The sequence below is a fragment of the Trematomus bernacchii genome, unplaced genomic scaffold (genome assembly GCF_902827165.1).
Source record: "Trematomus bernacchii unplaced genomic scaffold, fTreBer1.1, whole genome shotgun sequence".
Lineage (NCBI taxonomy): Eukaryota > Metazoa > Chordata > Actinopteri > Perciformes > Nototheniidae > Trematomus > Trematomus bernacchii.
In genome coordinates this window covers 5071438-5096962 of record NW_022987313.1, presented here as the reverse complement: position 1 = coordinate 5096962, position 25525 = coordinate 5071438, and the positions used below count along the sequence as shown (strand labels likewise).

At 43.3% G+C, this 25525-nt stretch overlaps 1 protein-coding gene across 3 annotated transcripts in view; it reads right to left on the bottom strand.

Annotated features, from left to right (window-relative positions):
- The window catches only part of qkia (QKI, KH domain containing, RNA binding a), a 73061-nt gene that overhangs the window by 6243 nt on the left and 41293 nt on the right, over positions 1-25525 (bottom strand). Inside the window, exons 4-7 of one of the 3 annotated variants that reach the window (XM_034123534.1) lie at positions 22274-22417; positions 5120-5207; positions 3245-3676; positions 1168-1242 (exon numbers count right to left, since the gene is read on the bottom strand). In XM_034123534.1, coding sequence (XP_033979425.1) covers positions 1168-1242; positions 3245-3676; positions 5120-5207; positions 22274-22417 — 739 coding nt within the window. Of the gene's footprint in view, positions 1-276; positions 1243-3244; positions 3677-5119; positions 5208-22273; positions 22418-25525 lie in introns of those variants that run through there. The other 2 variants (XM_034123528.1, XM_034123543.1) reach the window with 2 other exon arrangements.

The window sequence follows — 25525 nt, the reverse complement described above, 5'->3', positions numbered from 1 at the left end:
ATATTAGTGTCAGCAAGAAGAGACCGGAATGACATCATTTTAACAATAAAATGAATGCAATCTCTTATATCGCCCCCTGCTCCTAATTCCCATGCCATGTGAGATGAACCCGGCTAATCTCATTATAATCATGACGCTGTCACATCATGATGCCAACTTCTAAGCCCCCACCCTGAACCAGGAAGCTTGGCGGTTTAATTTAAGCGCACATTGCCCCCAAAATCCAAACAGAAGCCAAGAGAGGTCGAACAGACAAACAGAATAAGAACAAAAATCTAGTGTTTTAGTGTCTTTAAAGTTGGAGTGCACGTTACAAACAGTGTGATTAGTAGTGAGGAGACTCACTAATGTTATGTGAGGGATAACTGTGACTAGTGTTACATGTGCAATGAATAGATGAATCGATGTTTTCCCGATTCTTTCTCTTTATTTAGCAGTATATTTTTATATAATATAAATATACACAGGAACCATAAATACATTTGATATAAAATGCTCAAATATAAAAATGACAGTACCTCATGTACAACTGAAATGTTTAAATGTGGTTTTTTTCAATCTATATGCAATACAGTGGAGAGAATGCAAGCTACCTCAGCTTATGTCTGTGCGTGTCTATCTTCCATAGAAAAATAAAATGCTAAATACATTTACATTTTCAAGGTGAAATGTTGCGCGGTAGCAGCAGTGCTACGTGTCTTCTGCCTACCAGGTCTCAGATACAGTATAGAAATGTTTCTCCTTTTGCTTTGCTCCTTATGAGCGACGGAGATAAATCATGTATGGGAACAAACCTGCTCCATTTTAGGCTCTAATCTCACATCAGAGGAATGTTGACGCTGCCTGCTAAATACTAGCTGTCCTGGTGTCACAGCTGCATAAACCAAAAGCTGTTCAAATGACTTTTGCCTGAGCTTTGACATATACACCTTCTACATATACTGTATATGTTAAGTACTTAATGTAAACAAAATGTGCAGACCACAATCAACCATTTAGCTGGTGTGTGGGTGTATGGGGTGGGAGAGGTGGCAGGGGGAAAGGAAAACAAAATACAATACAGACGAGATACAAATTCCCAACTAAGGCATTGAGGCATAACAGGCATAATAATCATTGGAATTCATCAATCAATAGCAGAGTGTAGCTATAGGAGACTAAACTGACCTCTGTCAGCGGTCACAATCCTTTGGTAAGGATGGACCCGCGTGTCATGCCGTCTCACTTTAGAAGCCATTGCACCTAGATTGTAATAGGTCCACAAGGTTAGAAACCATTCACTTTGAGCAGGGGAAAAAAACAGTCATCTTTTACAGTAATAACATTCACATTTTTAACCATTAGCATACTAATGCTTGAATACAATAATACACAGAATAGAACATAATACAGATTATATCACATGTACACACACCACACAGAGCTTTTCTTTACTTGTAAAAAATGCAGTAGAAAAAAAGACTACGCAATCATTTTTGGAGTTTTACTTGGTATTTAAAAATGCATAACTTAAGTAATAAAAATCCACAGTGCTCAGAGTTATATAGAGGACTCTTTGAAAAGGGGCAGGCAAAGGGTACAGGCTCCTGGGCTGTCTGGGAAAATAATGTGATTCTTCCTCTCGGATCCAGAGGGGAATTGAGAGAAATTTGTCTCTTTATTTTGAAAGGTGGGGAATCCAATACAGCTCTGATGGTAATTGAATAGTGCCAGACAGCACCTGCCTCTCCTTCTCTCTCTCTCTCTCTCTTTCCCCATTTCTTTCCAACTCAATCTGTCCACTGGCGGTAGAGCCTGTCATTTTCCTCTTATACATGTCACAACTGATTCCTTCCTGCTGCCGTGCTTGACTCTGCCTGGTGTATAGGACACACAAACTGTTTGCGTGTCATTGTATGTTCAAGTGCTACAAAACCTGACGCTCACAGGAACACTGAAAATAAATCCAGCCCTCCCAAAGGTAGAGGGGACATTGGAAAAAATATATAGTTTTCCAAAGATTTTTTTCTGGTATTGTCAGGTTATGAGGGAGTGTTGGCTTATAACTACGCAGCCACCTACACTACTCTGAAGAAGCAGATGGCCTGACATTTCTTTATTCTCAGAGCAGCCAATGTCGGCTAGATACAGTAGCACAGGCAGCTGAACCAAGTGCATGAGTGTGTGTGAGCAAGAGTGTGTTCCACAGGGCCCTGTGTTGCTGAAGGCACCAATCGATAGTGTGAGTAAATAAAATGCACTAAGCTGGTGTAACCCTGCAAGTTAAAGAGAGGAAAGCCAGTCAGCTGCCCCCGTCTGTTCTGCACATGACTCCCAGAGGCGCGTCCAACACACAGGTCAGCTAAAATCACGCTCGTGTCTGCTGCTGCCTGATGATCCCTGGACAACATTAGAGGACTACTGTGTCAAATTAAAGCTGACAAGCAACTGACGAAGGCTTCTTCTGTCTTAACAGGGGAAGCGGTTTGCTTTTGTTCACTAAAGCCTCGATACAACATATGATGCATCAGACTCTGTTGCATCAATATCTGAAAACTGTTCTCTTTGGTCGCAGATGTGTTGAGCTTAAGCACCAATGAGAGTGAATATAATATACAGACCCTTGTATTGAACTGTCCTCCTGACACAGAAACTAAGGGGAGCGTCAGGTGTTAGCACAGAGCTAAAGTTCAAGAGGGGTGAAGCTATAACAATGGAGAGAGGGGAAGGAGAATAAAAAAAGGGAAGACTGGAGGAATTTAATGAACATCACCAGTGGGAGTGAGAGGGGAACTATCTGCAGGCATCAAGGCCTGCCTGCAGTGAACAGTGCAGAGAAATAATTTCAAAAGCTGCAGAAATCCAAGGGGATCTGCCGCCAGACTGAATATGCCTGCAGGCCAGTGCATGGAGGGGTTAGGGAGCAGGCTGTGTGTATGCGAGTGTGTTTCTCTCTGCATGCCTCATTTCACAGCGAGGCAAGTCCTCTTATATGAACCTTGCAGAAAAAGAGGCTATGTAAACCTGAGAGCATTAATGTTTGGCGAGAGCGTAATTAAAACTGTGAATATACCTTAGTCTAGATTATAAAGAAAACTTTCCAAGAGCCTAGCCCTCACAGGGTCCTTTTTGTCCCCCTTTGCCTTTTTAATACAGTGTCCATATGAGCCACAAAGCTGGTAATCTCATCACCCAGAGCTTCACCATCACATCCACCCTGTAAGTTTGTCTGTTTTTCATCTTCAGGTGGACACGACATATTTACCTTTCAATAAGTCCTGACTGTGGCTCATGGCAGCCGCGTCCAGCATCCCCGCTCCGGGGTAAAAAAAGCTGCCCTCGTGTCCAGGCTGGCCAAAGTTGGCACCTGCTGGACCCATGCTAGCCCAGGCTCTCTTACCTAGAACCCCACTGTGATCGATGGGGTACTCCAGCAGGGAGGTGGGTGCAAGGGCGTAAGGGTAATCGTAAGGGGTGGTGTAGATAAGCCCACCATCCGGTGAGGGAGGCACCAGAGTGGGGGTGCCATTGGACATCATGGCAGCCATTTGAGGTTGCCGGATGAGGTTCATGATTTGGCCCCCACCGGGTGTTTGGGGCCGGAGCCCCTGGGGAGGCAACACCTGACCCGTGGAGGTTATGAGACGTTGGCCTTGAGCGGCTGCTGCCGCCGCTGCAAGAGAGAATGCAAGGGTGGCTGCCATAAGCAAGAGAGTGAAGGACAGGAGTAGAAAAGAAAGAAAGAAGGACAAGAGATAAAGGTGTAGTGTGGTTGATCATAATCACAGATGAATAGTGAAAGGTGAAAATACAAAAGGAGGAAAAAGAAGGGGGAACGGGAATGGCAGGTAGAGGGAAGAGGAAGGGAGCAAAAGGAAAAATTAGTCCATGCAATGATCATGGTGGTGAACCACAAAAGCCACAATCTGTTGCAAAGGAAAATTAACATAGCCAGACAAAATAATAAAATGCCCCTTACACCAAAATACAAGCACACAATGCTGCAGTCATCCCCAATGCATTCAAAGCATACAAATCACCATGGCAGCGATACATTCATCTACTGGAAATGGCATAGGAGAGGTAAACAACACACATGCCAACAGAAATAGACCTGTTGATTATGTGTAGAGGAGAAACACTCAAATAAGAGCAAGTTTCACTAAAGACTCTTTAGGAATCAGTGAGCATAATAGTAACCTATATTTCATTTGTTACAACTTATAAAATGTTGATCCCACACATAGTCAGCAGTCTATTTATGTTGGAGAAAGTACAAATGAACACACAAAGATCATTTTTTCAAGTGGTTCTGCATCAGCGCGCACCGTGAGCTGTGCCACACAAGCTTCCCCAAAGGCAGGTCAATTTATTCCAGAGCCATGGTAACTACGGTTAGATGGTGGGCCAGTTCATCATGGTTAACATATTAGCAGATGTTAAATTAGGAAAATGAAACAGTGAAATTAATCAATTCTAGTTTCATTTCATACATTTGCACACAAATATAATACAGAAAAACCCAGTTTTTGATGTTTGAATTACATTTTGATGATAATTATTAGGAAAGGGTCCAGAGAGTAAGTGCACTAGTCTTTAACTAATATGTTAGATGATGAAATAGTTTGGCCTTTAAATCTTTTTTGTATATTTAGATCCAGGATGTGATTATGCATTTAGAAATTGGTGATTGAGGAGCAAACGCTGTCGATATGTGAGCTAGTGACCAACATGCAGAGTGGAGCAATGTGCTGAAAGTTTAGCATCCGCAAAAAAGCAAGTGATACAGAGCGATGGCTTCTGGATTGCAGGGGGGGGGGGGATGGATGGAGGAATGGATGGAGAGGAAAGAAATACGGAGTAGAACAGAATGGAAGTTGGTGTACTCATGGAGGAGTAGAGTAGGTAACATGTTTGGAGAGCTTGAGAGAGAAGAGTTCTGCTAGTGGTGAGAAATAAAACATCGTATGTACACAGTAGTTAAGACTAGACATTATTTAAAAAAAAGGTAAACAGTATTAATTAATTCCAACTACAGAACAAATATATATAAATATGTAAGGTCAATGATGTTAAAAGATTAGTTGTTTATGGTGAATATATTAAACTGTGGCCGCCGTGTGCATGGAGGCTCACTTACGTGTTTTGATGTTGTTGTCCCTGTATGTCCCATTGAGAATGGCCAGCTCCATCAGCTGCATCTTCTTCAAATTGTCTTCTCCCTCCGCCTGTGGAAAAACAGAAACTTTAATGTCCATTCACAATAACACACCAAACACTAATTCCAATTAATTTCACAAGCTGAGGCCCCTTTATAGGCCAATTGAAACAAGCCACATGACGACCATTTCACCAAAGTACATGCCCGGGCGTCGTTAGAGAGCTACAGTGGGGCAGCTAAATCATTTAGACAATGCATGTCATCTGTTCTCCTCCAGCACCGCTTGGATTGGGAATTTATTTAGGGAAACAGATTGAGATAAGCTAAAGTGCTGTTGTCATGGCAAAGTGCTGTGTTGTTACCAAAATGCTGACAGACACATTAAGTGTGGGAATGCATATTCATAATCCATATCAGAAGGATAATTACTGTAATTTTCTTTGCTCCCTTGTGCGCAATCAAATTCGCAATAAACGCCCAGGCTAATGTCAGTCCTGTCAATTAATGTTTGGATAAATAAATACAAAAGCCGCAGCCACTGTCATTATCGCCAAATTAGGGGACCGAAATTATTCTCGGAAAGCAATTAAGATAGTACCCCCCTCCTACTTACACCCATTCATTCCTCCCCCTTTCGTTTCTGCACTCCCACACCTCCACCCCCAAACTCCATTTCCCCTGAAGCTACCAAACACTCAATAACCATGACAACACAACAGCTCCTGTGATTTTCCAGGTTGTACACCATTATTTAAGCAGGCCCTTATGTGAATGACTCCAAAGTGAAGGGTGCAGAGACAGCATGCCTTGGTGCCCTCGGCTCCACCTTAAGTGAACTATTGACTGATATTAAAAAGGTAAATTAAAATGCTTTATCATTTCAACTCACAAACACAAAAAAGGTGGCTTTTGCATTGTGCATCTGCACTTGAACACATCATGGGCACACAGAGAAAGGCCTGTTCGGTGTGGCAGTAATAAAGGCAGGATGGTAGATACTGTACTCCTCCGTACTCTATTCTATCTCTGCACAGATTGTGTCTCCTGGACCAAGTTTAACAACAGTATGCGGCTCTATTCAGAGGATGATAAGGAAAGAAAGACATGGAAGGGGAGAGGGAAAGAAAAGAAAAAAGAATGAGGGCTCAGAGTTAAGCCCTCCCATGAGACTCCTCTTCAACACGGCCACAGAGAGAGGAAGAGAAAGAGCGAGGTTAAGCAAGAGAAAAGGTGACAGAGGCTGGCCTCCCTTGACTAAATATAAAGGCAGTGGCTTCAGAGCACTCACATTATTCAACTGTGTGTGTGAGTGTGTATGTGTCTGTGCAATGTTTAGTGTACCACAGAGCTGCCAATTAACGAAGCACGGAAATCTCTACTGCTTGCTTTCTCTTGCTGCCTCTGCTCTGGCTCTCTTAATTTAATGGGGAAACCTCAGTTTTTACCAAACTATATCACTTTACTCTGCAAAAACAGACACAAGGCAACTACTGATTAGTGTACACAAATATGGTACTTCAAATGTATTATCAATTAATTATTAATTGTGTTCAGAACTGTATCAAGGCAATCCCCACATCTTTGTTAACTAAATTAACAGGTTAAATATAGAAACAAGAATTACACAAATTGAATCTAGAAACCTATAACAGTGCAAAAACCCAGGTACCCCTTTGCCAAGCCACATTACATTTCCTCCTTAACAACCTTAGAGGTTCACAGAGAACAACTTCACATGCTGTGTCAACAATGATAACCATTATAGGCTAATTAACCTGGCGTCGGTCAATGGCAACCATTGCTAATATTGGCAAATAAACCCTACAGAATGGACAGCCATGATCATTAGATTAGATGATGTAATCCCTAATATGTAAACATGCGTACACAAACAAATAAACAATCCCTAAAACAGCCGCTTAACTGAAAGAGAGCAAGTTACCATTATTGAAAACTATTTCCAATCACTGTTACTTTCTCTTCTCCATCTTCCTCCTTATTTACATCAAAACACTAAATCAGAACTTGCCCTCTACAACTTTGACTGAAAAAAGGCTGCTACCACAAAATAAAAACAGCTGTTCTTTTCCTTTTGTCTTTCTGCGTGTGTATGTGTATCTCACAAAAACGTTGCCAGTTGTTCTTTGGAAGTGGGCCAAGCCGACTTCCTAGACAACACTGAAAGATGTGTGGGGAAGAGAGGAAAGGACAAAATAGAGAACACAACTTCTCCAGATGAAATTCATAAGGGGCTGAATGTGTAAAGTCTTCAAAGCTTAAACAATCTGTTTTAAAAGTAAAAGCAAATGTTTGATTTATTGTTACGAGTCTTTGTATGGAGAGCTGTATAAATTCAAATCTATGAAGGATGAAACCGTTCTTTGCTAGCTAGCTTTACCTGGCACACAGGCCTGCTGTCTCCCAACAATCCTTTAAATGGCTACTTAGTCATTCCTCTTACATGAAGCACAGGATGTCCTCATGAACAAGGTGTATTCCTGAAGTATGAGTGCAAACCAGAGAACTACAGATCCTTCGTGGCTACACTTAAATACTTTGTGAGAAGACTGACCTTTTAAATTAGACAAAATAATGAGCACATTTGGGGGTTGGTTTCTCACAAGAGTGAATGTTTGAAAGGGAGAACAATGTGGGTAGCTCAGCAAAAGGCTGCAGGCTAAGGACAATTGCACGCAGAGATATGTGTGTTAGGGCTGCTTGTGTGTGCTGTATGATGATGGATCTGCAGGGTTGTGGGGGTTAAATGAGCGCGGGGTAAGAGGATGCCACCATCTATCCAACTTTGCATAGGTGGCACACTTCCTGTTGAGAGGAGAGACACACGAAATAGAGGGCAGCGAGAGAGGAAGAGCACAGATGCTGCTACGAGGATGAGGTGTGCGCTGCTGTGTGTGAAATGTGTGTATCCCCAGTGGAGTGCAGATGATATAGCTCCATCTTCTCACAAACAGTTTGTTAGCTAAAGCTCCCAAACCCTGACATATCATTTCTGTTTTACATGTGAAACAAGCACAATTTCCCCCCCCATCAAAACACAAATTCCCTGCTGAAAAGTGTTCCTACTTTTCTCAGTTATTGTTCTCTGTGGTACAGTGTTAGCGTCCTGGTTTACACTAGTACACAACCAGTAGGGTAGGGGATTCAAAATGGCTGCAGATCAGGAGAAAACAAAAGATAATGGTGGCGTCACAGCTGGAGTGGACTGACTTAAAATGTGTAGCCCCGGTTGGATTGGGCCAGCTACCTGCAGCGGAAGCACAGCTCAGATGAATGTTTGATGAACAGTGCCAGAGAGAGCAGTTAACACTTTAATGTTGCCTCGCTCAAGGTGTCACCACAACTCACTGACTCCTCAGAGTGAATGCACCACCCATAATAAAACATTCACTCAGACGGAGACGTCACTAGGACTTTGTGTGTAGACGGTGGTGTGTTTGTGTCTGTGATGATCTGTCTGCTGGAATTCCCGGGAGAGGAATAGCTGCTGGTTTATACAATAGGAGGAATGAGGAAAGGAAGTTTTCCTTTATCATCCCTAACACGCACATGTGCGTAACAAAAACTCACACACACGCTCCTGTCCATCAGCGAAAAAGCCACTCAATAAAGCTGCTCTATCCACAAGAATCAGATTCAATCAATGAGGCCTATTTGTGAAATCAGCAGAGCGGTAAAAGCTATCAGGGAGGAGCAAGACAGAGGGATGAGGGAAGGAGGGAAGGGGAGCAGGAGGTAGGGACAGGGAGACGGGAGTGCGATGAGCTAGAGTAGGTGAGCCGTGTCCCCCTGCCAATACCTGACAAGTCTGCGATGAGGTCACTAGATGCATGCTAAATCACTGTCATGCTGCACCCTTTTCTGATCAAAGCTTGTGTTCATATGTTGATGACAAACAAACTGTAGCTAATGCCAAGTGTTACAGATAATACAACTTATGTCCAATGTTATATACCGTGCATGTGGATGAGAATAAGCAACAGATGAGCAACTGTCTCGTCATGTTTATAGGGCTGCACCCTTACTCTCCCCAGCAGCCCCACTCCAGGCCCTTTCCCATCCATCTCACCCCAGATAAACACAACAGGCGCCTGGATTAGCTTGGATGAATTTGCTCATGTCTATGGCGGCAACTGAGGGGGAGTTTTTACTCATATCTGGCAACAGTCAGCGTCTATGCAGCTCAGCTAACAGCTCAGCTTGCAGAGATGAAATGATGAGCAGAGAGAGAAATAGAAAGAGAGGTGGAACAAAAGATTACCAGGAGGAGAAAAAGCGCTGCAGACTTGTACAAGAGAAAGCGTGAATGATTGTCTTTGAGTTGGTGGTGAGATGGAGAGATATGCGAGGAGAAGAAAGGGATAGCTTGAGAATATGAGACAAGAAAAGACAGACAGCATAGTGAAAACCAATTTGTCTTCTCCCTAGTGGGCTGACATTGGCTAAGGCCTGCTTTCCTTTCCTGGCCTCACTGCCAGTCATCACAAACAGGCGTATGCACACATGTGGGTACACACACACACATATCTTAGGCCTTAGCAGGGCCAGGGTCAGGCTCTCTCCAACTACTCCAATTACCTCAGCAGTAAACACAGCCTCCTGGGATACAGAGAAAGGCAAAATGTGTCGAACTGAGAAGGAGAGGGGATGGAGGAACAGAATCTGCAGAATAGAGTGGAGGAGGTGGTATTGGGAGCCTCGGGGAGGGAGGAGTAGATTACTTCATGTAGAGGGGTGGAACTGGTAGTTGCTGCAGCTGGTTTTTCTCCCGTTCCCCTCCCTAACTCGCCTCCCTTTTGGTTCCTTCCCAAACTCTAACATCTGGAGGAAAATGATTACTCTCACAACGCTGCCAAGACGACTTATCAACAATTCCACACTCTCCAGAAGCGTAGGGTTAGGGAGAGGAATGAATGAGTACTTGTAGCAAGCTTCAAAACATCTCTGCACTAAATAAATAAGTGACAAGAAAGTTTTATCAATTCCAGTCAACGAAAGCAAACTTTGGTTGTTGGATTTGGATAGGAAATAAGAAACACATGTGCAGCAAACCTGATTTCCATTGTTGCATTGACAAGACAAAAAACTACTCTAGCAAAATCACAAACATGCCACCCACACACCTTTTTCTTTCTAATGGAAAACCATGCATCAATCAAATATGAGGAATTAAAAGCTCCATATAGACAATAAATGAAAACACACAAAAGCAGTTTCACTTGTCAATAATAAGGTCTTGTGGCAATCAGGAGAGAAGAAAACATGAAACGCTAAACAAACATATCTTCTAAATCATAAAAAAGCACTTACAAGTGTGTTGGAGTAGTACTCCATGTCTTTCTAAAAAATCACTGCTGCACTTTCAAAGGCAATTTTCTCTCTTCTGCCTTGCTCCTCAGCTTTTGTGAACACATCTGCCGAGGGGAATCAGGCGTCAACTGTATTTTATTTTCCCCGAAAGAATAACAACGCAATCTCCTGCAACTCTTCTCTCTGACTGTCTTATACCTTCCCAACACTCCAGCAAAGCCTCTTTATTTCCTCCTTTGCTCCCTTCCTCACTCCGAGACAGCTCTGTTAGCAACTGGCGCCATTAGTCATGCTAAACCACCAACACACTTGCTCATTAGCATAGAAGTGAACCTGACTCCAGTCAGATTATTACAAACTCATCACGGCTGCTCCGCCCCATTACTGTCAATCACGCAGCTTACTGAGGTACAGCTGAAAGTGGCACATTACAAAGTCAGGAACTAACTTTTGTGTTAAGACTTCATTTTCCTCATCGTAACAAAGCTCATAAGTGCTAAGTCCACCGAGTAAATGTGTGCCGTCTGATGTAGCGAGGGTGGGTGTTGATGGTGCGACTACATGTTGCAGTGAAGTTTTATTTAATTGGTAGAGACTAGTTTACTCCCAGAGCTCCTGCTGAGGCAATCAATAAAGGGCAAGGTAAGTATGGGTGGGGGGTGCAATCTGGGCCCTAGCATTGGCACTGGCTCCTGGATCTATGGGGCTTATAACAGCCTATAATTGTGCTTAAAGGAGTGAAGTGGGCAGCCTTGGTTCTCTCTGCTAGTCCCATCAATATCAACTGACACACACAAATACAAAGACTTGTGCTACCGACAGGAGAAAATACAGGAACAAGAGAAGGAGAGAAAATGCGTTTTGTTTTTTGTTTTTTTACCAGCTCACTGCACTTTTCTAAAAACTGAAAGGAAAAATATCAGTTTTTCTCTCCCATCAAAAGCATTTCTAAAAGTACAAGGAGGAAAGCTGTGCCGAAATCCTGAGTGATCTTGTTTATACTCAGAAACTGGGCTGGGTTTCCCATGTAACATAATAGCATTAAGAGCGGATTAAACTCCATATAAATAACCTAGAAAATATATACAGATTTAACAAGAAGATTTAGATATATTATTAAAAGCTTGTTGGCCTGCATCGGATTGAACAAACAGATGATGTTACAGACTAAGAGCAGGAGGGATCACTCAGTCACACCATGTTGCACAGCCCAACAAACAGCTGTCTGTTTTTCCTGTCCCCTTTTTCTCATCATCTGTTCCCTGCCTGCCTAACAAATTCCTTCTCGTCCCTCTGTCCTCCCAGCTCATATTCTAAATATGCACTTTCATTCCCTACGTTATTCGTTCACTTCTTTTCTATTTCTCTTTCCACTTTCCCTCTACTCCCTTCCCTTTATCCCCCATTCCACCCGGCTGCCAGACGGAGTATTGTTCTGTCGCTGCGATCCTTTAATGCCATCCAATCGAGCAGGGAATATCTTGAAGGGATTTGGCCAGGGATGATTTGGGAGCTTTAAATACTGCTAGGGGATTTGCATCATTCAGAGATCCTGACTCCTAAAACAGGGGGAAAAGTACGTCCTGCAAGATGTGGATTCAAAGCTGGAACCTTTTGGAGGGATCTACCTGGGCAAATGCAGCCAGCACATGAACAACATGTTTTAAACTATTTTTGAGAAACCTTCTTTCGATATCCGTGACCTATTTTGCCCACATCCCTGTCAGATACTCACATGCTAGGATGAATATGTGAAAGATCTGGGAGTCCAATTCATTCACATGAAACTGAATCTTTTCTACACTTCAAAAATATGTCAGCATGTTACTAAAAGACAAATAAACTCAACTCTTTTACTGATTTGAATAACTGATTAAGCTTGGATGCCAAATCAGTTCCAATACATTAATAGGGAGGATATTTCGTTTTCTTTGCATGATAGTTTTATAGATGTTGTGTGTTCATGGTGAAGAAAGAAAACATTGGGGACTCAACAGGGCTTTTTTTTAAACAGAAAAAGAGCCTTTGGTTTTCGCTCCTCAAGAAACATCATGGGAAAGCAAGTCCGTGTAGTAAACAGCAAGTGAAGTATTACAAACATCCCTCTTAAGTACAAAAAGAGAAAAGAAAAGAAGGGGACGGTGATAAACAAACCCAACGAAACCCATGTGAGATAAAAAAAAAATGCTTCCACGCTGGAGACACAACCAACGAAAGCCATCAGTCCAGAGTCGGCTGGTGGGGCTGAGAGAATGGAGTTTGAAATGAGTTGAGCGACGGCTGGCAAAGCGAGACATCGCAGACTGCAGGAGCTGAATTTGACGGGCAGCCTTTGGGCTCTCTAAACGCTGAGCTCTACACAATCCTATTTTCCTGACTAAACACTGGGACACAAAGTCGCTGGAGAGGCAGAGATGAAAGCAGTGTGCATATGTGTGTGTTCCCACTTCGCAGATGTTCAAGCCTGGCTCTGGTAATGCCCTGGGGGAAGTTCAGAACATACTGTGGATGGATAATGCATAAAGCAGAATATGTGAGAAGGACAAAGGAGCAGAGTGGCAGAGAGACAATGTCTCAATCAGCATTGGCCCTTTGGAGATGCAGGGTCCTGCCTTACAATGGACCCATTGGCGCACACACATGAAAACATCCCCCCATACATCTGCATTTCCTTGCCTCTCTGGAAGGGGATTAAGGGGACCTTCAAAGAGAGGCAGAGAGATTGGCCGGGGGCCGGCTGGGTCCCTCTCCTTTCCACTGGAGGAGCAGGGCAGATTAAAACTGCCCGGGCTCCTCCGCCTGCCTCGTTACCCGCCCCTTCTTCCTGCACACTGTATTAGGACACTTGAAAAAGGCCCTGGAGGAGCCAACCTGGTGGATTAGGAAGCAGGTTATTTTACAATGATGTAAGGGAGCCGGCTGGTTAGGGACCAGAGTGCATGTATGTGGACTAAATTAAAAAAAGTATAGTACAAGTGGGCAAAGCAATTTTGTAAGTGGTGCAGAGGGCCAGTGTACATAGCATGCACCTTCACTGGGGATTCTGGCTGACTTCTAAATGAATGAGACAAGAGAAGAAACGTGACTAATTCCCCTTAGAGGGATGAAATGAAAGAGATGGATGTGGAACAGGACGAGGTTTCAAGGAGGAGTAAGGGAAGGAAGAACTCAGGAGAGCATCAAGGAGAAAGTGCTAATTGTAGCGTGATGAAGCTGAGGTTTGGCTCAGGACAATGAATGAGAGAGGACAAAGCTACCAGCTAAAATACAAGTTACTTGCACCACTCGTCTTTGTGCTTGTTCAGCAAGTCAGATTAATGTGTGTTAGTTTAAGTGATTTATTGTTGCTCGATCAATCATTGATAAGAATTTGATGGAATAAAAATGCATTCATCTATGGTACATTGGTTCTATGTGTGAAAATATTTTATATATTTTATACGTGTTTTATTTTTTTTTCACACCAGTGTGGGGGTGAATGACAGCGGGATGAAACAAGCGAGGAAAGGTGAGGAAGGAGATGTAACGTGGCATTCAGCACAAATGTTATTGCAATCTGAATCTTTTCCCCGCTTTGGAGTTTTCACCATTTCCTGTGGCTGGCTCCGTGAGCAGACTCCCGATGATGAGGGGAACAGCAGGCAGAGTGGAATTCAAAGTCCCACTGCCTCTTCTCTTATTCTTAAATCACTGTGTACGTGCAAGCACACGTTTCTAAAACACAAACCCAACAAATAATGAGCATACTATAGGTCGTCTGCCTCTGGAGAAATGCACATACACAAGAAATTCTATCTAAATTGAACGCAATTGCTCCCATGATCACAAAGTCACTGCAATCAACTGTTTCTTTGCCGGGACTCTTTAAATTGCTGGAGTTATCTGATAATTAGAACTTCATTAAATGGCAGGCGGTTCCAACTGATCAAGGCTGCTGTAGATTGTTTTTCTATGTGTTTTTCAGCAGCAAATAGGAGGCAAAGCCAGCAAGTCTATGCAGACTGATTTTGGGCCAAAGAAGTCTGCCTGCCTTTCAGTCGCAGTTCCAGGAAATTAAACAGGAGGACAGGACGAGGGAAGGTGGCCAGGCTCAGGCAGGTTGTTACCTGCAGGGGTATCGTTTCTTTAGGGTAGCAACCACCTGTCTGCCCCCCAGGAGAGCCATAGAGCTGGAGCTGAGGAGAGATGGGCAGATGGAGAGGTGGAGGGGAGGGAAGGCAGGGGAGGAACCCTTGGGCCAAGACCAGACCAAGTCCCTGCTGTTGGGTTTGAGCTGACAGGAGGGACTCGGCACACATGGAAAGAAGCTCAATAGCCACCGTATGTAGTACAGCAATAAAGAGCTTAGACTGGAGGAATGTGTGCGACTTGGGAGTTATTAAAATTAGGCCTGAACTAGTAACAACAGAGGCTTTTTGTGGCCATCTTCTCCCCACAATCTATGGGAAACGTATTTCTAGTTTTATTAATGCATCCGTGCCTTTCATTTAGTGTGAAAGGAATAGTTGATACATACAGCTCCAGTCTGTTCTGTGGTACCTTTGTGCTAGCCTTTAGGCTTTAACAGATACATTAAGAGAAGTGAGTGGTGGATGACTTGTCCCTTCTATCAACCAGAGAGAGAAAGAGAGCAGCAGACAGCATGAGAGGGCAAAAATACAAGAGAGGAGAAAGGACACAAAACAGGGGGGGGAGGGGAAACTGAGTAAGGGGAAAGAGGAGTAGAAAGAAGTCAGACCAAGAGTAGGATGGTGGTTTCCCTTAATGCACATTTCTGAGCTTGCAAATAGAAAAGTATTCTTCTCATCCTCTCTCAGAGAGTACAGAGGTAAGGCCCAGGTAAACAAAGCTCCTAGTGTCCCTTTGTGTTGGCCTTTTTGTTATGATCTGACTGGTTGCAAGTGTTATTTTATGCCCAGTCTGGAGTGGGATGTCAGTCAGGGTCTTGCTGGACTTCCAAGAAGTGGACCAAGAAGTTAATGAAAAAAGGCTTTCAAAGGCTGTTTCACCTGACATGGCCAATCATGGTCACTAGCCAATCAAATGACATGCAGCAGCAATCATTATTGACACAAGTGTCTAAAAAGCCACATCTGTTTCCTGTGGTAAAACGGTTCAAGTGGACAATTCCCGTTACCCACTTAATAACTTTAGATCATTTATCTGAGGAGATTTATAATAGACACATCTTCAGTGTTTGCTCTCCTGGTCGCAGGCTTCCAATAGGTATCCTGCAAGTGCCCATCTCAAAAGGGTGAGAAGGTCATATAAGGAACAAAAGGCTGGATAAATGAGTGCAAAGAGTGAGAGGATGTGAAGATGAAAGTGGAGGACAAGAGGATGGCTGTGAGTCAAAGGTCACGCTGCCTCTAGGTCAGCTCTTATATCAACTGCTTGAGAGTGAATGGAAGCTATAAAACACTACACACATTGCAGACAAAGTAAGAAAACAGAAGTGGTGCAGGCTTGCCATCTCAAGTATAGGTCATCAAGTCAAGGAAGCCAATTAAAAACATGATTAACATTCAGGAGGGAAATGCAATGTCTACTTGCAGGTGGGATGAGCTCACCATTCTTTCAAACACACATATATAATGAGAGCAGTGAACAGTGCAGTCCAGTCTGTTGTAACTAAAGTGTCCTGGGAGGTGGAGATCAGAAGGTTAATATGATACAATCCAACGTTCATTAGCCTGATGAAGGTAATAACAGACTACAGGGAGAGCTACGCTGCAAGGTTGACTAAAACTACCTACTTACTGCCTACTTCCAAGGTCTCAAAGCCTACTTCAGCTGCCTGGCAGAGTCACAACATAGCTACTTTTGTCATTAATCACATTTAAATGCACAGAAATGCACCAGTTCATGGGACAAGAGTAGATATTATTGCCTTCATCACACTTTGTTGTGTGTATATCTGTCAGCTTAAAGGTTTTCTTGCCCAAAATTAATACTATTGATGCTGTATATACAACCTTTGAGTAATATCACTATGATAGACAGCTGTGCTAGTTGGTGTTGGGCACCACCCAATGAGGCTCAGAAATGTGAGATGCTGTTTTTGAGAATATGGCTGGATATCATGCGTGACGGGGGACGCTGGGGAGGGGGGCGGTGGAGTAGATTAAGAGTAAATATGAAGAGAATGGTTGTGATAGGTAGGCCTAACAGAGAATAAACATCATTAATTGGGGAGGCACACAAAGATGGATGCAGCCAGATGGTGTTTTGTACTCATTTGTCATACACTGCTGACAGAAAGAGAGGAGGACAGAGTGAGAGCGAGAAAGAGAGCAAGAAAAACAAAAAGAGGTGTTTATTGATTGCAAAGTTGGTACAGTGCTGCCTAGAAGAGACTTCCACCGTTTAAATCTAGCTTGAACGGCTTGTTCTTCCTCATCTCTCTGTGCATGTGCCTTTCCCGTCTCAATGGTTCTGATGGGGCTGCCATGGTAGCACTCTGCCAAGCCGGATGCATACTGCCGAGTACAGACACAACACCCCGCAGATCGGCAAACTTGGCGTCCATTGAGGTCCATCTGTCTAGCTTTTACAGAAACACGATCGACTGTATGTTCTTCCTCAAAGGTGGTCCAGAAAAGTGAAAGAGGAGATATAAAAAGAGAGACAAGAAGGCCCTGAAGACTCAGGAGAGCAAGGGACGGAGATAAGAACAAAGATGCAGCCATACAGGTTTGCCCAGAAGAGCCTTAGCCTTGGTCTAGAAGTGCTACAAAGATCCAATCATGGCAACGGAGAGAGAGCTCTCACTTCACTATCAACTGCCAAAAAAATAGAAAAGAAAGTGGAGCAATGAAATCATCCCCATAATGTGCACTAGAATTGCATAAGTGTAAAAAAATACCAAAAATAGAGCAGTAAAAAAGGGTCAATAGAAGGATTTAGAGGAAAGTGGAGAGATGGAGCTCAATAGGGAAAAGTAAGCTGGAGCAGAAGCACAGGACTGGGCTCCCACTGTGCTGCAAAAAGTGCTTGGGGCAGCTGGTCTGCTACCGGGCTCACTTTGTTCTCAGCAATGACAGTTTCATTCAGGGAGGCATGCACTGGGCTCTCCAGGGCCAAAGCGCCCCTGTGCTAGCTTGCTCTTTCTTTCTCTGTGTGCTGTTCTTCTTTCAAACCTAACCTTTCCTGCTTCTCGGGTGCTGTGTGTGTGTGTGTGTGTGTGTGTGTGTGTGTGTGTGTGTGTGTGTGTGTGTGTGTGTGTGTGTGTGTGTGTGTGTGTGTGTGTGTGTGTGTGTGTGTGTGTGCTGATGTGCTGTAGATAGCTTGCGGTGAGTGCCTGCCATCAATGCACTGAATCAAATGTAGATATCAATGTCTGACACTTTCTTAAATCAGGCATCTCATTATTGAAATAGAATGCAGGACTTTAGTTCTAGCAATAACATTTAAACAGGGAGACCAGAATCAACAGAATAAAAATCATGTACGTGGCTGATGTATCACTTCAGAGAATAAGCATGTAACCTCATTGAATGCATGAGGTGAGGTACTGGTGGTTCGTTTCCAGGGCAACGCGTTTACATTAACATTTTAGGATTTAACCTGCTGAGGATTTTTTAACAGTACCACTTGCAGTGTGCAATGCAACATAATGATATGCTTCATTTTCTCTATCATCATAACTGAAAATAATGCAAAGCCACTGTGCACCGGCTATTTGATCAAGAAAGAATTATCACTTAAAACAAAATTGCTTAAAAAAAAAGAGAAAAGCAGAATAGCTTTAAGGGACTTCTGAATAGAATATGATTCTGCTGTCTGAGCCTGACTAATGTGTACAAAGGTCTGCTCGAGAAAAATATAAAGACTTCTTAATGAATCTCTAAAAAGCACTGCATCTATCTATACCTGGGTGAAACTCAGCACAAGGACCTTAAAACTAAATGCTAAAACTGAGATGTTTCTCAGAATTTAAGAATAGGTGCCTCTGGGCCAAAGCACTCAGGGTTACCTAAGGACAAGGCCTTTGTCTGGTCTCAGGTGGCCATGCCCAATTGTCTGCCTGTCTGTCATTTTGCCATAAGCACTTCATACAGCGCGGTGACCTGAAGGGACCAAGGAGAATTTATTTTATCCATGACAATGTCCAGATTGTACGCCTGTCAATCACACACAAAGGAATGGGCACGTGTGCATCAATACACAAATAGACATATAAAAACTCACTAACGGAGCAAAAAGGAGCCACATGTGTGCGGATACAAACGAGCACAGTGTAACCATCTATTGTAACGTATGTCAATACCTTTAAGAGGTGGTTATGTCTGTTAACCAGTATTAGGAACCCAGCCAACAGTCTCTTTTTAGAACCGAAAAGATTACTACGCAACATCTGAGACAATGTGCATTAAGAGCTGGGCAAATTCTTATTACACAACAACATCATCTGTATGCCATCTGAGAGGTGACATTATTGTACTATTAAATATCATGGACATAAGTCATGCTTATGATCATTCTTACAATTGGCCTGGGTCTGATTTAGATTTCTGGGCAATACCTCCCTGCAGGTCAATCAGTATTGCTCCCCACACCTTTCAGGACAGGAGGGGGAAGTGGAGCAGGCGAGTTAGGGTTTATGGGTAGAGCTCTGCGAGAATCTGAGTCGAGGTTACCCAAAGTGCAGTGGGGCTCTGCTGCCGGCTCCGTTTGAGGGCCTTAACCAAGGACTCAAGGGATGAGCGCAACATTTGAGGAAGAGTGTGTGTGTGTGTGTGTGTGTGTGTGTGTGTGTGTGTGTGTGTGTGTGTGTGTGTGTGTGTGTGTGTGTGTGTGTGTGTGTGTGTGTGTGTGTGTGTGTGTTTCTGGGCATGCATGTGTGTGCGCGCTATTGTGTGTGTGTATTGAGGGTTGGATCAGTGGAGTAAATCCACACTTGAAAGAGTAGCTCAATCAAGCTCTCCCACCCATCTCTCTCTCTCCCCCTGTCTCTCTCATCTCGCTGATGCACCCCTGCTCCCAGTTCACCGAGAGTTGAAGAGTTCACAGGACTGAGAGCTGGAGAGTGCACCACAGGGCGAATCAGAGCAACTACGAACCTGTAACACTTATCAGCACCCTATTCTAACTGTCAATCGATCACTGAATAAGGAGCAGCCAATGACAGGGCGTACCAAAGTCAATATTTGCTCAACCAACATGTCAAGTAACAACTGAATTGATGATCATTTAGACACGGACATAAAGTATTTAAAACTCTACCGTTAGTCACACTTGGTTATTCCCATATATCTTTGAAACAGTGTCTCAGTGGAATTACTGAATATTGTTATTGAAAACTATTTTAGTCTATAATATCTATTAGAACAAATCTATTAGTTTAGAGCCTTTGAAAAACAGAAAGAATACTTCAGATTATTGAATAAATGAAGACTGTCAACTTGACTGTTATATAACTTGTTCAGCTGATATAATTAAGAATACATTTTTCAATGTCAGATATCCTGGCTACTAATTCCTCATGAGTCAATTATAAGATTATATGAAATCAAAATGATTATATTAAAAGTCTCTGACATAAATGTACCACTGTCTTTGTAGACAAAACTACTTTTGGTTATCATTCTGTACACCGTCTTGGTTTGATTTCTGCAGCTGGTTTGTCTTCATTGACGAGTAAAGCCTGTACTTTGAAAGGGAATAAAAAGCATGACCCAACATTTTGTTTCCTTTCGATTTGATAAAGACGATTTTACGCTGCCAAATGTAGAGAAGATGCCCTTCATTAGAACAGTGCGTTCCAAGCATGTCCATATTTTAATCCAATCTAGTTTAGCATGATAAAGGGCATCACTGCCAAACGGCTTTACTGCCCACCCACTCGTGTGCATGCATATACACGCTTGACATGGAGAAAATATGGTGCCTTTAGGGAATCTGGGGTAGACAATGCACCAACCAAACACACATGGACGTTTGGAGAGACACTTATGTAATTTTCTCCTCACGAATGAAAGAATTTACAGGTTAATTTTATAGGCTGAGATAAACACATCCATCTAATGGAAGCATCTTCTCATTGCATTTAAATGAACAAAGATGCCTTGCTTGAAGGAAAAATGGCCTGTGGTGGTTTGCACTGGGTCATTAATTTGCTCCGTAAAACTCTTATTTGAATTAACGGTAGAGTAAAACTTTTTAGGAGAAAAATGTCATTAGTGTCTTGAAAGAGCTTGAAGCTGCTTTCTCATGTGTGAGAAAAAAGAGAAGAGAGTTTCTCCTTAACCCAATAAATGGTTCAGGTACTGACTCACCAGACCATCTTTGATTCACTTGTCAGGCTACAAAATGAAGGAGATTTAGAAAAGCTATTTTTGTGGCACTCTATTCAGATGACTATTAGCTGCCAAGAGCTGTCATTGACATAAAAGGACGCCGTAAGGGGTTTTGTTGTGTATGTGTCTACACATGTGTGTTAACAGTGACTCATTCTGCATCACTCTTTGGAACATTGTTGCTCGCAGAGACAGCCTCATCCGCTAAGTTGGTGAGTGCACGCACATTTTTAAGTGTGTGTGTGCATATGTCAACATCCTCTTTGTGTACATAGAGGCTGTTGAGATGCGAAACCCTCCTGCTCTCTGAAACAAAACAAGTGCCCAAAAATGTGACAAGCGGGCTGAGTAGAGACAAGCAATCCTTAAACAAGAGGACATGAATTGAAGTGCTTTGAACATTGTCAGGCTGGGCCGAGGCCTCACTGAGACCTCACTGAGACCTCACTGAGACCTCACTGAGACCTCACTGAGACCTCACTGAGACCTCACTGAGACAGACTGACTGAAATGATCACACTCGACAGGAGACCCCGGCATGATGGCATCGTTTGTGTCACATCTTACATCCATAACCAGTGCAGTTCAGATGAGCTAAACTAAAAGTTACAGATTATGATAATAATAATAAAGTTGCCCGTATATGGTTAATAATTTTCAGGCAAGTTTTTAGATGAAACACTTTCATTTCACAATGGTAATGTTCAGTCTTTGTGGCCTTCTTGTGTATTTATTCATAGTTACATAAAGTTGTCTTCTTTGAGATATCGCAGTTATTATAGAAAGCATCCAAATGCTGGTACTAAAAGGTTGCAGACAACTACATGCGAGGCAAACATTGTACTTGCTCCATTTGTTTCTCCCAAGTAAAAGAATACCAATAAAGTACATGTAAAACATACTTCTGTATTTACAGGATAAAGTGCATCAAGGAAAGCAGCTCAACACATTACAGTTCAACAGACACTGCCTCTTTTGTTGCATGGCCTGACATGTGCTGGCCCCATTTCCGCAGACCACCAGGCACCGTGCACTGCCACCTGATGGCGAAACTGGGCCTTCAGCTGCCCTGTCCACCTGGTCACCACAGTTTACAGGGAAAATACACAATGCAAGCCAAAAACCTATCAGCAGCCATTACCAGTAGCACAGTGTAAGAGGAAGTTCGGGCAGGGGGGAGCGGAGATAAAATGTGGCGCTCACAGGAGGGTGTGTGCAGCTAGATATGTTTTTCCACTCCACTGGGGGCACAGCCAACCTGTTCCCCTGGTTTATATATGGAAGTAAACAGGATGCTAACAGTGTGAACGCAGTGGCTCCCCATATGTAGCCCCATTATCTTGACGTTAGGAATAAGATAGTGTAGCATTTAACAGCCCGTCTCTGCATAACTAAAAAGTTCTAGCTAAACCATGTTCTGTGCGTGTCTAAGAACTTCTCTTGGAGCATTACATGAGTTATTAGGCGAGGACAGCCTGTTTTGAGCTTGTGTGTGGTATGTACTTACAGCAGGTACGAGGAGCTTCTTGACCTCCTCCACCGCTCTCCTCATCTTCATCTCAGCTCTGCCCTGTGTGTCTTCCACTGTGATCAGGACATGAAGGTCTTCGTTTAAGTGTTCCCAGTTTGGCTTCCCTCTGTTCTGCTCTTCCTGGAAAGACGGAGAGAAAGCAAGTGAGAGATATGGTGAGTGAATGTGACAGTGTGGGTGTGTTGAAGCACCAATGCAGTAACACAGCGTATCACAGGAAGCGACAGTGAAATGCAGGCATGCACAGAGGGCAAATAGGCCCTGTGAAGAGAAGCAGGATAACAGGAGCGCCCCTTTAGTCAGCTATTTCGCTTTAACTTTGAAAGGACACCTTTCTTTAATAGATCCCTCGCTTCACAGAGACAAAGACGACCGATAGCCCTGCAGCAATTAATATCAGCCAAAGATGGATGGGTGCAGGGATCAGAGAGAGATGGATGGGGATTATTTAAGCCACACCACCTTAACTAGTCAGTATGCAATTATAATACATGGATCAAGTTCAAAGAGCTGCAGGATTGTGTGGAGGTGCACAAGCGTGAGCCTCTGTCTCTGACTTGTGTTTGGGTGGACAATAGAGTCCGGGTAACAATAGCTCACTGAGGGAGTCGTTTTCCCCCCTGAAAAGGCTGCGCCAAGGCACTCACAGGCGGCCAAATTATAGTGCTAGCAGGACCTGCAATGCAAAATGGGCTGTATTCAGAGCCTTTGAACACAGTTAAAAAAGTTGATGTTTCCGGATTTCAGCTTAGCTTTGTTGTATGTGTTCCAGGTGCCTCCACGTGAAGGACAGTCACACTTTAATCTTTTGTAATAAGGTCAAATGGGATATTCTGAGACAAATGTGGAGTAGCCTGACAATTGCATAAAATAAAATTAAAAAAACATGCTTCGACATTTATGATAGCTACTTTCCTCCCTCTTTTTGAAGCCCAACTGACAGTAAATGTAGTGTGCAGACACTAAGAGCGCTCTAAAAAGCTTTCGAGGTTGTATCACGTGTCACTGTACAACGGTGAAAGTCAGCGGTTTGAAAGCAGACTACTTTCTCCCCCCCCCCCCCCCCCCCCCCCCGAGGTGAGTAGTTGAGGTCTCGGTCGTCTGAAGCAGACATGACCTCAGATTCTCTGATGTGTGACACCACATTAAACATCATAACAGGAATATAATGTTACGAGGGTTAACGGTTGTTTTATGAAAACAAAACAGGGACATCAAGAGAACTGTAACTCAAAAAGATTTCAAAATCTGAATTTAGATTTTTTTCCGAAAGGAGATCAGAGTCTCAAGCAGTCAACCTCATCCCAGCCCTCTCCTCTCCTGCTGCTACAGGTTTTGTACAGACTGTTGATGAACACTGTGTCATTTACTGCCGCCCATACAAAACACCCCAATTTCAGATCACTGTTCATTAATGAGTAGTGAGCTACTGCAAGGGTGTCTAACTACAAACTATGCATTGAAGTGCTCTACAGGGGGTCCACCCGACATGATTTCAATACACTAAACGAGCACCGCAGACTCAGAGGGAGCACGCACACGCACAAAAAGACACACATAAGGCTTAGAGCTTGAGCTGAGTGCCACCCACCTGCTTTCTACTCCACAGAGACCTGTTGCCATGGCACTGCTCTTTACAACACACACACAAAAACACACCGAAGAAAGTTCAATATTCCACTCTCGTTTTCCTCTTTTCCACATAGGGGGGGAAGGCCTAGTTGCAGCAGTCAGGCCATTATTTCACCATGGCTGTTTGCTTATGGCCTATTAGGGGACAGGGGGAGTAGAAGGTGACTCAGCACTTTCTAGAGGAGACACAGACAGACAGGCCACAAAGGTTGTCTCTGAATGCAGGGCACTGCATGAAAGCGCATAGCGGATAAATGCACTATATCAACATATTGTTGCCCAAGTTGGACCCAACAAGATTACTCAACTCAATCACATATCAGTGTGTGTGTGTTTATGAGGGTATGTGTGTGCCTGCACAGTGTGTCCATGCCAAAGGATTCTGATGTAGCATTGTGGGCAAAGAGATCTGGGAAAAGACAAACAAACACACACACACACACACACACACACCTCACACCAGCATGACTGCCTGTGAACAAGGTCACTGTGTGTCCTCTGAGAGAAAGTGACAGCATGACAAACAGGAGGAAGGGTGGAGCTGTGGGGGAGTGAGAAAAGAGAGGGGCGGTGGGGCGAGAGCTAATGGGAATACTGGGAAGGCCTTTGAAGAGTATGTGCATGTTGGCCCACATCAAATGCCACGGCAATAAGCAACCACATACTAGAGGGTTATCGGTTGGCAAAATATGTAGCAAGAATTAATAGCTCGGACACTGAATCTAGGAGCAACATCTAAGAATAGGATCAGTGGGAAAGGTTGCCAGCCAGTAATGTCGTCTGACTTCCATCGCCGGTACAGCACCTGTTAGCCTTCTGGCTTTCACACCCTTCATTTGGACCCCAACAAACTTTAACCTCAATTCTCAACATGGATGACAGCACATACAAACAGGTGCCACAAATAGAAAACTATTTTTCTTCTGACTCTTTCCAGTCTGTTTTCGGCAGCACTAAAAAGAAGAGGCCCTTTAAACTAGCTGTTTGCATTAGGGATGGGGACGATTAATCGAATATTCAGGTATTCGAATACGAGTTATGAATATTTTTATTGTAATTTAATTTTTTTTAATTTCTCAATGTATACGACAGTGCCATAGCTAAATGTGTTAGGTCTAAAGATGTGTTTTGCTCCGCTCACCGGTCCCTCACAGCGGGCAGAGCTGCAGGTGCTGATCTCTCTCTCGCGTCCGGTTATACTTCACTCGCGTTTATGTCCAAATCCATCAGAAAACCAAGTTATGTTTTAAGCAGGAAAGCTGTAGGCCTATAGCTGTCAACTGTTCAAACTGTGATCACCAGTTCAATACATTTGACAAATTCGACTTGGTTTCTATACTTATTTGAACATGTATTTATTTATTTTATATAAAAAAAAAAAACATTTTTCCCAGATTATTTTTTATTTTTTTTATATAGGATATGTACGTTTCGGTTCACCGTTTTTTTGGGGGTCGAATATTCGAATATACATTTGCTTTCAAATTCCCATCCCTAGTTTGCATGTTACTCTATTGATCCTGTAGGTACTATCATTACACCAGCCCCCACCCAGGGGGTAGTTACACTACACGGTCATGTAAGCTGGAAGAGATT